This window comes from Diceros bicornis, chromosome 4 (genome assembly GCF_020826845.1).
Source record: "Diceros bicornis minor isolate mBicDic1 chromosome 4, mDicBic1.mat.cur, whole genome shotgun sequence".
NCBI lineage: Eukaryota > Metazoa > Chordata > Mammalia > Perissodactyla > Rhinocerotidae > Diceros > Diceros bicornis.
The window spans coordinates 30,999,087-31,014,106 of record NC_080743.1 but is presented as its reverse complement, the minus strand read 5'-3'; the positions used below and the strand labels follow the sequence as shown (position 1 = coordinate 31,014,106).

At 37.7% G+C, this 15,020-nt stretch overlaps 1 protein-coding gene across 9 annotated transcripts in view; it reads right to left on the bottom strand.

Moving 5' to 3' along the window:
* The window catches only part of TLCD4 (TLC domain containing 4), a 98,168-nt gene that overhangs the window by 12,995 nt on the left and 70,153 nt on the right, over positions 1 to 15,020 (bottom strand). For all 9 annotated transcript variants that reach the window (XM_058538583.1, XM_058538586.1, XM_058538587.1 and 6 more), the window contains one exon: positions 4,980 to 5,053. In XM_058538583.1, coding sequence (XP_058394566.1) covers positions 4,980 to 5,053 — 74 coding nt within the window. The remainder of the gene's footprint in view (positions 1 to 4,979; positions 5,054 to 15,020) is intronic.

The window sequence follows — 15,020 nt, the reverse complement described above, 5'->3', positions numbered from 1 at the left end:
GGCATTTAGGCAAGAAAGAAGTTATCACCATTAAGATATTTTTCATAAAAGAAATCTGATGCATGGATAAAACAGCAGCAGAAATTTAATTGAAGCCCAGGTGTCTAAGCTTTATTTCAGTTCTCTTTCACTCCACACCCCACCATATGCATCCCATGTGCCATCTTAAATTATTAAAGCTTTAAAAAAGAACCTAAAAATACCCCCAAACTATAGAGAAGACAACTATGAAAAACTCTAACAGCTCAGGTAGCTGTGCTCAATTTTGTTATAATCTCCTTGCTGCTCCATTATACCATTTCTTGTTCACATTCCAACCCTTCTTCTTATTTTCTTAATTTACAAAAGACTCAAAGCTTTTAGATAAAGGTATAGTATAACTTTTTACTATAAAATTAAAGAATAACTTCAACTATCTCTAATTTTATGATTGCTCAAAAAGAGTTTCAAACAAAAACAAATTGAAGTTTCTATAAGCATCAAAGTTAATTTTCTCCTGCTTCAAAATCTCACAGTCTGAATCATATTCAAGAGAAAGACATTGCTAAAGCTTAAACGATCACCTCTTGGGAGTCATTCATTCAAAAAGCAATGAAATGGCTACTATGTGCCAGACAATGTGCGGACACTAGACCACACAAAGTTTAACAAAATCTGGCCCTTGACCTAATGAAAGGCAGAGATAAATAAGAAACAGAAAAAAGAGAGAGAGAACTTTACAATAAAATATATTAATCATAACGGTAGAACTGTACGTCGCTATTACGGAAGCACAGAGACACCCAACCCAGCTGGAAAGAGACGGGGTTTAGTGATGAAAATGAGCCTTGAGCTGAGTCTTGAAGGAAGAGAGGAGCCAGGAGGCCTTTCCAGCAATGGACAAGTTGGAGTGAGAGGAGATTTTTGAGGGAAAATGTGGCAGAAAGAGATAAGATAGCTCTACCTGGAGAGTTTTCCGTGTCATATTAAAGAGTCCATATTTTATCCTGTAAGCAGCAGGAGCCACTGAGAGGATTCAACCTAGAGGGCTGCATGCTCATTTTTGTGTTTTAGGGAGATTACCATGGAAGATAAAAATAGAGAAGAGGAGAACAGGACTGGAGGCAGGTAGACGGTCTAGAGCAGGGATCAGCAAACTTCTTCCATAAAGAGCCAGAGAATAAACACAAAATGATAGGCTTTGACAGCCATAACAGTCTCTGCCACAACTAATCAACTCCGCCACTGTCGTGCAAAAGCAGTCATGGTAAACAAATGAGCATGGCCGTGCTCCAACAAAACTTTATTTACAAAACAGGCAGGAGGTTTGGCCCTTGAGCAGTTTGCTGACCCCTGGTCTGGAACAGCACTATTCAAAAGAACTTTCTGCCATAATGAAAATGTTCCATAGATGTGCTACCCAATTCAGTAGTCACTAGCCACATGGGGCTATGAAGTACTTGAAATGGTACAAATTAGACTGAGAAACTGAATTTTTAATTTTATTTACTTTTAATTAAATTAAATGTCACATGTGGCTTGTGGCTACTCTATTGGACAGTACGGGGTTAGATGCTGGTATAGTCTAGGCAAGAGATGATGAACTAGGACACTGACAGCAGAAATGGAGGCGAGGTGGCACAGGCAAGAAATATTTGGGAAGTGATATGGTAGACCTGGTAATGGACCAAATATGGGTGAGAGAGAAACAGTAAAAGATGATTCCTACATGTTGAGCAGGGGCCCAAAAGAATGACTGGGCCACATGCTGAAGAAGAGATAAGAGAATACAGAGGGAAATATGCTGTATTCTATTTTAGATATGTTGAATTTGATGAGCCACCTGGGGGAGAAAACACTGGAGTATAACACAAAGAAGTAAGTCATATTAAATATGCTCTTTTTATAGAGAAAGCACCTGGAGTACAAGGATGTTAAATAACTTGTCCAAGGTCATAGCAAGTAAGTGGCAAGGCTGGAATGCAACTCGAGTTTTTCTGATTCTAAAACTTATGCATAGTCCACTACACCAAGGTGAGCAAATAGGTAATAGCTGAAACCTTAAAAGTAAAAGAATCCACCCAGGGAGAAGCACGGGGAAGATCAGTGGGCCCAGAAGAGAGCCCTGGAGAACACCAGCATTTATGAAAGTGTCTCTTACAAAGAAGACTGAGAGAATGGCCAGAGAAATACAAGAACCAGATGAGTGCAGTGTCAGGAAAGCGAAGGGAGTTGGACATTAGGAGGATGAGTGGATCGACAGCATCAAGTCCACAGAGAGAGACATGAAGACAGGCACAAAGAGAATTCATTGGATTTTAAAACTGGAAGTCACTGGTGCCTCTAATTAAACAGTTCCAGCAAAATGACAGAGAAGGAAGCCTAATTGTCATTGTTAAAGAGCCAAAAGATATGACAAAGGAGAGAAATCAAATATAAGCTCTGCACTTCCAGTGTTGACTAGGTTTTGGCATATTGAACATACTCTACATTTAGCACTTACTGAACATATACTGAATGACAAGCACTATGCCAGGTGCTCTACAAATATAATCTCACTGAATCTTTACAACACACTGTGAGGCCTATAGGAATCATTATCCCTATTTTATAGGTAAGAAAACTAAGGTTCAGAGAGGTTAAATAATCTTCCACTCATATACAACGGTAAGTGGGAGACCTTAGATTTGAATCCAAATCTTTTAACTTTGAAGAAAATGCTCTTTCCTGTATACTTTCACATTATCAGAGTCTTTGAGGATTGCAGAATTATTTTTCAAAAAAATTTCAATGGCTAAGCCCAAGGAACTGATTATCTCTTGAAGATATAAGATTATAACATGTGAAACACTGGCAAACAAAATTAGACCTTAAAGAAGTACTTGGGAAAGAACAGGTTAGGCAGCAGATCTGCAATCCATTCTTGCCTGTGTTGGAGTGGAAGGATCCCCGTCCCCTTGGCAAAAAAAAAAAAAAGATAGGTAATCAGGTTAATGGCCTGGTAAACAGACTAATGACAGATCTCCTGATAAATAGAACAATGGTATCTGTAGCAGGAGAGTCTTCATCTACTGAACGCCTTGAGCAGTCTGGGATTGCTGTGGCAAACAAACCTGGAATGTACATATTTATGGGGTAACATTACATAAGCTGTGTAACCATCTGAGTATTAAATGGAGATGTTTCATAACACAGAAAGCTCCTTCTACATCAGTGATATGAACTACACATACTGCTTAGGACTTCACAGATAACCTTATTGTAGAATGAGCCCAATAAAAAAGGACGTAGGGAGCTATGTTGATGGTCCTGAAATCTCCCTGCTTTGCCAGTGCCACGTGATTACCTGTATGCTTGAGATTATCAGTAAGGCTTGATACAGAGTAAGTCCTCCAACTCATAAAAGTCTGATTTGATATTCCCAATTCTCTAAGTTTTCCCTGTACCAGGTCACAAAAGGCTGCACGTAATCATGGGAGCCTTTCCTGGGTTTGGAAGTTTGACTTACGACTTGAAAGACGGGTAAATTTTTCAAAGATGCAGGGGAAATGGAGAATACGAATAAAGGAAGAAATGTGAGAACAACCCACAGGTGCACTAAAGAGTAAGGGTACAAAACTGACTCTAATGAGTAGCAAGAAATAAGGCTGGAGACATATGGAGCACATCACAGAGAACTTCAAAAGTCGGAGAAGAGTCTAAACCAGATGCAGTTTTCAATAAGAAAATAAGGTACCGAAAGTGAAACACAGGAAGGATTACTTTGGTGGCGCTGTGAGGAAAGGACTGAAGATAGGGTGAATCTGGAATTAAGGAAGTCAGTCAGAAGGCTGTTGCAGTAATTACACCCTGGGATCCTGAAGGCCTACACTAGGACCATGGATACAGAATGAAAGGAACAGCTAAACATTACACAGAAAAAATGTCTGCAGACTTTGTTAAATCACAAGATAAAGGTAATGAAGGATAATAATAAATCCATTGTCAAAAACAAGCAACTACCTCCAGGAAGCAGAGCTTAATTTTCTCTTTCCCTCACCCCCTTGAGAGTGGGCTATACTTCATACCTTGCTTTCAAAGAATAGAGTAAGAAAAATGAAAATCTTCATAGTGGAGAAACCGGGCAAACACCACCTTAACCACGTGATGCAAGTTCATATCCCCAGTGATATCATGTGGATATCATGTTCCTCCTGATATGACATGATGAGAGGGCACTACACTTCTATGCAATTTCTTCCAAAAACCCATAACCTCCGTCTAGCCATGAGAAAAACAGACAAATCTAGACTGAAGGACATCCTACAGATGGATGGACAGTACTCCTTAATACCGTCAAGGTCATGAAAAACAAGGAAAAACTAAGAAACTATTACAGACCAGAGGAGATGGGGAGACGTGACAACTAAATGCAATATGGCCCTCTGGATTGAATCCTAGAACAAAAAGAAGACACTAATGGAAAAACTGATGAAATCTCACAAAGGCTAGAGTTTACTTAATAGTAACCTATCAATGCCAGTATCTTAGTTTTGACAAATGTTCCAGGGTAATGATATTAACAACAGGGGAAACGAGAAGAAGAGTATAAGGGAGGTTCTGTGCTATCTTTCAAACGTTTCTGTATATCTGAAATAAAAACATTATTTTCAAAAAATGAGGGACTAAGATATTGTCAATATCAGAATTTGGGAAAAGGAGGAAGTTGGTGTCAGGAATATGAACTGGACCCAAGATGAACCCAAGTATAATAAAGCATTGCCATCCTGCAAAGAGAGCTGGGTTCAAAAGCTAGGACCACCACTTCCCAGGTAGGGAATCTTGGACAAGTTTCTCTAACCTTTCCAAGGCTTGGTTTCCTCATTTGTCCAAAGGTGATAAAAATTCATATCATATATTCTCATTTTTATATAGTAGCTTTAGGATCTTGAAAAAGAAATTTTCCCCAAGCTAAAAATCAACGGCTCAAGTTTAAATAATTAATGATATCAGTAACCTACCGCTGATTCACAAAAGGGCTGGAAAGTTCTGCAAGCAGGCGAAAATTCCCAATGTATGCCAGCACTCCATCCTTCTGGATGATAAACATAAAACACAATGTCAGGGATAACATTCTTATCAAAATTTCCAAATATTGAAGAAATAGTCAATTGCTTTTCAGCATAAAATAACAATCAATATCAAAACAGACCAAGTCTGCTAAACTGATTTTCTTATTTATGAGAACTTAGAAATGTCATTAGAATTCTACAATATTTTAATAAGACAGCCTATTGCATACTCATGTTCACTTATGTATATAATGTTCACTTATGAAAACAGATTTCAAGCAGTTGTCTCACATTAAACTCATGAATTCTGCAAATAGCCTTTAGTGATGGCATTCTCAAATTACCATAGAAATAATGATCAAAGTAGTGTGAATTTCAGAAGCTGAGGAATTTTATAGCAATTAAATACCTAATAGGAACTCATTTTTATATCCATTAATAGAAGAACCTTCAAAATCTCAAAAGTATACTTAACATTCTAAATAACAACACATAAGCCTATGAGCAGATGCGTATTTGCCAAATATAACAACACATGCTAAATCTTATCTATCATGTTTGACCTGAAAAATACATTTGTCAATCAAGATCCTACAGCTAAAACACATACTTTTGGGACCTTTCTGAATTTAGAAACATAATGCCTAGTACATTCCACCAATTTAATAATACAAAAAGTATAGCAGAGTTAACAAGCATTAGAAAGAAAACCAAAAGTATACATTCCATAAATTGTATGCAATTTAAAAAATGTTACTAGGTAAATGAAGTCATTCCATCACTTCCAATTAAATCAAAATTATGACTATACACCAAAGGAAATAATCCTACCTGCCCCCAAAACATTAGATAGACGTGGAACTTCAGAAACATTTTCCTACTGGTTATATACCATGCTGCTTTCCAAACGGGAACAACATAAAGCAATAAAAAAAAATAATTAATGAGCTTTTTATTTGAAGGTTTTCAGTACTTCTCCACATAAATTATTTTAGGGATAAAAATTCAGAGCCAGATTACAAGAATTAGCTTTTCCAAGACTAATCTAAAAGTTTTTATAATCTCAAACTCACTGTCCTTAGTGAAATTTAAGTGTGATGAGGAAGCAGGAAAGCAGCATGGCCAAAGAGGCAAAGACAGTGGGCAAGATGAGCACTGTGCACAAGGGGTGGTCAACTTTTTAGAGTCAACCGGGACACAGTCATACCAGTCTAAAAACAGACAACAATACGCAAGAAATGATTATGCACATGTTATTACTCTAACATAGAAATACGAAGAATAAGTGTTTGAAATTATATATTTTTCTGTACTATTTACTTTTCTGTTACAATAAACACTTTTATTTAAACAAAACAATAGGACTAGCTAATAGTGGCAATTAGTAGTAATTAATATAACTAATTAAATAAATGAAATATATGAAAAAATACACTATTTTTATAATGTTTCTGCCATTTTATTTAACTTTTTGTTGGATATTTAAATTTAATAGGCTATACTGTAAGATATCTGTATCTTACAGTATAGCCTATTATAGTACAGTCTGTAAACGTAAGACTTTTTAAAAGGAGAATGTAAATAAAATAGGACTAATTACATAAGCAGTTATTACTTATATTTAATTTAAAAAATGACATTTTTCTATCCATGATACAGTAGGATATTTTTATACTTTGTTCCTCTTCCCAATAATACTTCTCTGAACTGCCTGTGACCTTTTAATTTTTTTTTTTTTTTTTTCCAGGAGTAAAACAACTACAGTCAAATGTAAAATTCACTTTGACTTGTGGCTCTGCTCTTAGAAGCCCACATGACTCATATCAGTTCAATATGAAGACCTCAAGCTAAATATTTTCTCAACAAATGCATCTGACCATAAAATACTTAAGATTTTACTTTCTAACAGCAGGCTTTTAGAGTTACAAGAATTAAGTTTCCAGCTCTCTAAAAATGTCAATCCACTTTGTATCTACAAGCTTGTTTGGGTGGACCAGCTGTTTGTCTGTAAGGTCCTTTGCATGTATAAATTGTCATATAAGCTACCCATTTCTAAAATATCCATCATTTTTAAACACTCCAAAGCAGGTTGGATGGATTCCAAATAAGTTACAGTTTTAGTAAAGAAAGTCTTGTTTAATGTGGCTACTCTTTTCTAGTAACATTGTTGAGTTCAGAACTCAAAAATGAGCCATTTTTTCATTGTGAGTTTTTGTCACAACCTGCACATAGTATCAAACAACTCAGGTACAGATAGTTCATCCTTTCCTAGCTCCTTATGGCCTCCTCAACGATCACCAAACAGTTTTGGAGAAATAGTACATAAATATGTTTTACTATAATACTTTTCTGCATTCTCATCCTCAATTTATTTCCAAATTAAAGAAGGACATTCTTCTTGCCTCACACTTTGAACATACAATTTTATAGCAGGCCAACATTTGCTGGCAACAATCACAGCTATCTTTTTTATTTTATCTTATTTTTTTTGAGGAACATCTGTTGCCAATTTTCCTCCTTTTTTACTTTTCTCCCCAAAGCCCCAGTAGACAGTTTATGCTGTAGTTGTACATCTCTCTAGTTGCTCTATGTGGGACACCACCTCAGCATGGCTTGATGAGCGGTACGTAGGTCTGCACCCAGGATCCGAACCGGCGAACCCCGGGCCACGGAAGCGGAGCTCGCGACCTTAACCACTACGCCACAGGGCCAGCCCCCAATCATAGCCATCTTGTAGGCATATGTCTACAGAAGCCGTCTCCTTTCTTTTCTATAAAGTCAAAAATCTCATTAGGCGCTTCTGCAGGTTCTGAGGAAACTAAAGATGAGAATAACTTTCATTATGAAAGCCTCAATATCAGAGGTAAGCAAATCATATCCCTTTTTAGTAGTGCTGTATGCAAGGTGTGGAAGACATTTAGCAGGTAATATCTTTTCCTTCTCGTTGGCAAGAAGTTTATACACTGAATGGAATTTGTCAAAGTTTATATTTGCACTGTCTGCCGAAAATGCAGATAGATGAGCAGAGTCTAATTTGTATCTGAACAACATATCAACAATTTTTATGTTGTATGCAGTTTCTTTGTAACCTTCATAGAAATCAAAAATTCAATTTGAACCTCCTAGGGAACACCTTTTTGTTGCTGTGATTTGATGCATCATTTGATATACTGTAGAAAGTATGATCGTTGGTAAGATCTGACAGAATCAGTTTTCTAGTTTATACCGGAAGAAGCCAACACATCTATTATCAAAATTTCCCCCTTTGTCACTACAGGATATTTTAGATGCAACCTCTGAATCAGGAGATGTACTTTTACTCAGTTTCATAGAGCAATCCAGGGAACAATAAAACGTGTACATTCCTGTGGTATGTCCAAGCTAATTCAATGCCTGCTGTTATCAACTGAGCATTAGTATCTTTTAGGAAGATGAAAAAAGTACAGATGGATTTAGATGCACTTGCCCATCTCATTCCAGACTGGTGAGATTCAGTCTCTATAGGTGCTTTTATACCCCTTCTCTACCAGGCCTGTATTAGTTAGCTGGGGCTGCCGTAACAAAGAACCACAGACTGGGTGGCTTAAACAACAGAAATTGATTGTCTTACAGTTCTGGGGGCTAGAAGTCTGAGATCAAGGTGCCAACAGAGCCATGCTCTTTAAAGTTTCTAGGGGAGGATCTGTTCCAGGGCTCTCTCCTGGCTTCTTGTAGTTCTTTGGCTCTGGGAGCCCAGCTCCAACCTTCACATGGCATTTTCCCTGTGTGCATGTCTGTGTCCAAATTTCCCCTTTAACAAGGACACCAGTCATATTCTGAGTTCCTGGATATTTTGTGGGCTTATTTTTAGTTTTGGTGATTTGTTTAAAGTTTAGGTGAGTTTTTCCAAAAGAAGTGGTTGGAATATTTGAGCTAAGAAGAGGTCAGAAGAACAAGTAACTGTGTTCAACTATAGACTATCCAAGTAAAATTAAAAAGCTGAACTGTTGGGCTTTTCTCTCCTACCACAGTTCAATTCTGCAGTGAATATGGCAAGGGAAAAAAGCTTTGAAAATAGTGCATAACTAGAACATGACTCTCGGGGGGACAAAAATGCAAGGAAAAAAGTTATTTTAGTAAGATTCTTACTTGAACCAGACATAAAAGTCTTAGAAATATTTTTATTAGTATTATTATAATACTTCATTATATACCTTCATTATAATGAATTCATGTATGTAATAAACATTCACTCTTGTTCCTTATTTTTTGATTTTTGATTATTTATTTTTTTTGTGAGGAAGATTGGCCCTGGGCTAACATCCATGCCCATCTTCCTCCACTCTACATGGGACACCACCACAGCATGGCTTGCCAAGTAGAGCATGTGCACCCAACAGGTACACCACCGGACCGGCCCCCACTCTTGTTTCTTAAAGATAAATTCTCTCATTCATAACATTGCCTTTCTCCCCTCAGTTAAAGGCAGTCTTCTTCCAATCTATTTTTCCTAACAATTTTCTTCTTTGGGTTAGTTGTTTTAAGTCTATGGCATTCCAGGTAACTATATCCAGTGTTTACGGAATATGACAGGCTGGACTGCTATAAAATATTATGAGTTAATGTGTTCCTCAGGTCAGCCAAATCCTTGCTAAATTACTTTCTTTCAAATAAATGGTTTTCCAAAGATGAGATCCAATACTAAAATTTGTTTTATTTTTGTTTAACTTTCATTTTATGTGACTTCTAAAATATTTTAAAGCAGACACCTGAAAGTCATGTAAAATATTGAAATAATATAGAAGTAATAGCCTTAGTCTTAACTAAACTTCAAAAAACAATTCTAAAAATTTCTCTCTAGTTAACTTGAAAAATATAAAAAATATATTTATGAAATATACTATGTCTAAGACTTTTTGAGAGTTTTAAAGGTTACTTCTTCCAACTTTAAATTAGTATAGAATTAAATGTAACTATTAACCAAAGTACCAAATTAATATCAGATAAAACCTGACTTTATGATTTTCTTTAAATATTAACAGTTACTAGTAAAAATAGTAAATTTGATATATTGTTTTCAACTAAATTTGGCCAAAATGCCGTATCTCCACACTTTGAGGAAACTTTCTCTTGATTTGTAAAAAATTGGGCATAACATCCCGGGCTTTCCCCTAATTTCTCTCACCTTTTCCCAAAGTGAATGGTTAGTTCTCTCATTTCTAGCCCAGTGGTTCTCAAAGTGTGGTCCCCAGACCAGCAGCATCAGCATCAACCTGGGATCTTGCTAGATGTGCATCTGCTTGGGCCCCATCCCAGACCTACTGAATCAGAAACCCTGGGAGTGGGACGAGCAATCTCGTCTAAAAAGGCCCTCTAGGTGATTCCAATATACACAAAAGTTAGAAAACCACTGTCCTAGCTTACAGATGACTAGGGATCTCTAAGCCCTAAGGAAACTAACTCCCTACTTCTCTGAAACTAATTAGTGAATATTTACAAACGCCCCCATCACATCCCACAGCATTATCAAGGTATACCTGCTACATTCCTCTAGAAAAGTTTTTCCTGATCCCTTCTCTTCACCCCCAGCTGGGTCAAGTGTCTCCACAGATCTCTCTGCTTGTCTGCTAGAGCACTTACCCCCTGCAAATGTCTATACTCCCTGTGTCTCAGTGTCTCATTCACTGTCCTATCCATAAAGCCTTGGGCAGTGCTTGGCCCAAGTTTCGCGAGTTGAACCTCGCCTGCTCACCCGTGTGAGGCAAGCAGAATCACTTCCAAAACCAAAATCCTAAGAGTCCTTCAGGCCTATTTTTGAGTGGGTAAGAGCACTCTGATGAGAACATTAGTATTCTATTCTAAAAGAAAAGGAGAAAAATATCCAGGTTTTAATTTTGTAAAGAGATCAGTAGAACTGAATTAGAGGTTATCATAAACTTGTTATGAGAAAACAAGTCTGACGTTTAATCTCCAAACCTTGATACATTTAGATTAGCGAAGCAAGACAGGAAAAAGTGAGCAGGCAAGTAAAGGAGGTAGGGGAGTTTGAGACCTAGTAACAGCTATGGGTCACAAGGAAAATAGGCAGAAGCAGGTTATGGAACACACCGGCAAACTAAGGGGCCCTTTGTTAGCTGCATGGCCTTGTGGCTGTAACTGACCTTCTCTAACCCCATTTCCAGATCTCTATAAATGGTGAATACTTTTTAACAGAGCTGTTGCTAGGAGCGTATGGCTGCCACTGCCACCATCATGGAATGACAGAGTTAAAAATTAATTGATAGATGGAAGTGTCTAAGAATGCCATTTGATATTACCACTATCCGGATACTGATGGTAAAATTTGCATAAATATTTATTGGCTAACCAACTACTGGAAATCTTTTAAAATCTTATTCTATCTGGGTACTTCATTATGATAATTAAACAATTAAGTTTGCGGAGGCAGGGATAGTTAATAGATGATCATGGGCCTGTGGTATGGAGGCCGAGCTCCTGGGGGACCTTGGGCAAAGTTGAAAACCTAAAATTTGGTTTCTCCATTTGTAAAATGGGCATAATACCATCTTTTTGGTGTGTGTGAGGAAGATTACCCTGAGCTAACTCCGTTGCCAATCCTCCTCTTTTTGCTGAGGAAGATTGGCCCTGGGCTAACATCTGTGCCCATCTTCCTCCACTTTATATGTGGGGTGCCTGCCACCGCATGGCTTGATAAGTGGTGCACAGGTCCGCGCCCGAGATCTGAACTTGCAAACCCCAGGCCATCGAAATGGAGCATGCGAACTTAAATACTACACGACCGAGCACATAATACCATCTTTATGACAGAATTGATGCGAGAATAAGATAAGATGCCTACTAATGGCTACCAAGAAAAATAAGGCAACAGAAAAGGCACTCAAAAAGATTTTTAAAAACATTTTTCAGTTAAAAGTGAAATTGAACTAGGTAATTTTTCTTACCATAACTATAAAGAAGATTAAATAAGCTGAAGAAGTATTAAAAGGGCCTATTCCTTCCCGCCTAGGTAGAATTCTTTGCCTTAGTAAAGCCTTTACCTCTCTGATACCTGGGTGACTACACAGGACTAAGGGTCCAGCCTGAAATGTTGATGAGGAATGGATAAGAAAGAAAGATCACCATTAGCAAGGACTGAATGTGAGTTCAGTATCTGCTATTTTACTATAAAAAAATAAATTATGTCAACAAATCACTCCTCAAAAAGTAATGTTACTTTCCAATTGCTGGATACAAAAATCCAGTTTGAAAAGGAAAATAAATACTTCTAAGGGTAAACTGAACCATTTTATTTACCCAACAGGTTTTGCCAACTTTGTATCTCACTTTGCATAACTATACGTTGCCCAACCCAAACTTAACTCTGTTCACAACAACTTTATGTTTATTTTCATCACAGTGTGGTAGGGTTGAAATGGCCTCTCAAGATTGCCTAGTTCTGTTACCCACAGATTTTTTTAATCTCATCTACCAAAGCTCTTCCAGTGTGCCCCTCAGCCTGGACCACTCCATGGTGAGGAGTGTAAAATCTCCTAAAGCAGCCTTCTCCATCTTGGGATTGCTATTCAGAAGTTCCAGAACTATACTGCATACTCGCTGACTTCTACCTGCAAGTCCTACTTCTGATCCTGGCAATTCAAAATCTCTTTTTCATAGGATAACCCTTCCAATATTTAAAGACAGTACATGTCTATCTTCTTTTCAGGTGCGATTTCCAATTTGCTCAGAAAATTGTGGTCTCCCCTCTTCAGAGTTCCTGAGCCCTAATAACTGCCAGTATTCACAAAATAAACATAAACAGATCAAACAACAAAAACCAACTAATCTCTTGATGAAAAGACCCATTTACACACAATAATCCCTACAAGTTAACCAGTTAAACTATACATGCACATACATCTTTTTGAGGGTGTAGAGTAACTTTTTGAAGAGAATTTTAGTAGAATACATTTATATTTAAAAATGTATACATAACCATTTGCCCAGGAATCCCACTTCTACAAAATTATTCTTTGAAAATAATTATATATGGGCACAAATATGAAGATATAAGGATATTCACTCAAGTTATATGTAATAGTAAAACTTAGAATGAACACATAACAATAGAGAATTGCTTAAATATTATTACATATCCATATGCTGCCAATAGAAATAATGATACAGCCAGATGGCCTGAGAGTAAAAACATTTTCAGAACTTGTGCAAGACTTAGAGAGTTTACCTCCATCACACTCTTTTTTAGGAAATATCTGAGGTTATGCTGCAACACAGTGAGTGAGTAAACTAAGACAGACAGACATGAGATCCAGAAAACAGTGGCCCCAAACCAGGAGAGTAATGGCCAGAAGCCCAGGACATTGGGCAGCAGACCTGAACAGAGAGCAGTCTGTTCAGACTGGAGCAGGAGAATGGAGGGCCCCCAGGGCAGGTATCTGGGAAAAGATGACTGCAGAGATATGATGCTATCCTGGAGAATATGGAATGACTCAAATAGATGATAAAAGCAAACGTTGCAAGAAAAAAGGAAGGCAATTAGAAATTCTAAGCAAAAAAACAGCAAATGTAATCCTGGTTGGGCAGTGAACTATTTCAATATAATCATAATAAATACTTTATTGATTTTCTCTATGTAGGATCAACTGGATATAAAGGAAAACAATATGATAGCAGAATAAAAGGTAAATATTTAAAAATCTTGGCAACATAGGATTACAAGTACAAATGACACAAACTGAGAAGCAAAGTGGGAGTTAGAGAAGTAGAAGGAAGGATAGGAACACCAATACCTTCACCTTAAAAAAAATCAAAAGGTGCTACACAACCAGAAATAAAAGCAAAGTTTTCAAAGGAACTGAGAGATAAACTAAAATTACTTTACATTGGAAGGAGAAAGCGAAGGGAAATAGAGATGTGAGAGGTAAACTCTCGTCCGTCATAGCAAGAAGATAATCTATTTTATTTAACATTGAACAAATCAAGATGTGGTTGACAGCCTCCAGAGATGGCCACCATCAATTCCTTCCCTCCTTGTATGTGTACAATGCTCCTCATATCAAGAGGTGGAATCTTATCTTCTTCCCCTTGAATCCAGGCTGCCTTTAGCGGCTCACTTGACCAAAAGAATGCAGTGGAAGTAACATTCTGGTTCTTCTGATGCTAGGTCATAAGAAGCCTTGCAGCTTTCTCCTGGGTCTCTTGGAACACTCACTCTTGAGATGCTCCCTTTCAGAACACAATTGCCAGATTGTGAGAAGCCCACAGGGAGGGGCCACACACAGGGGGCCTAAGTGACAACCCAGCTGAGGTCCCAACAGAGAGCCAGCATCAACTGCCAGCTACATGAATGAGCCCCTTTTGACTCAGCTAAACTTTTTAGATGACTCCAGTCCCAACTGCTACCTAACTGCACCCACATAAGAGACCTCACACAAGAACAGCCCAGCTTTCTTCCTTTTTTTTAATATCATTAAGAACTAAGTCAATGGCTTTCAACGGCCAGAGTCATTATTCTAACTGACAATCTAAATGTCACATTTTGAGCCAACAGGAGAGCCTTCCTGTTGGTTCCTGTGTCCTTTTGACACAACCACATTAGTCTTTAATAGGTTCCTTGCTTTCTGACACAAGATTACCAGGGTTATTTTGTTGTATGCAATACTTCAATATGTAAAACAAATCTTAAGTTTTAGTTTTGATCCCATTTTTGTAATATATATTCATACAAAGAATGCTATTTTTTTTCCCAGGGGAATATTCACGCCTAAGCTAACATCTATTGTCAGTCTTCCTCCTTTTTCTTTCTTTGTCCCCTCCAAAGCCCCAGTACATAGTTGTGTATAGCTGTAAGTTCTTCTGGTTCTTCTGTGTGAGCCGCCACCACAGCATAGCTAGTGACAGACGAGTGGTGTTCCGTGCCTGGGAATCGAACCCAAGCCGCCAAAGCAGAGCACGCAAAACTTGAACCACTAGGCCATCAGGGCTGGCTCACAG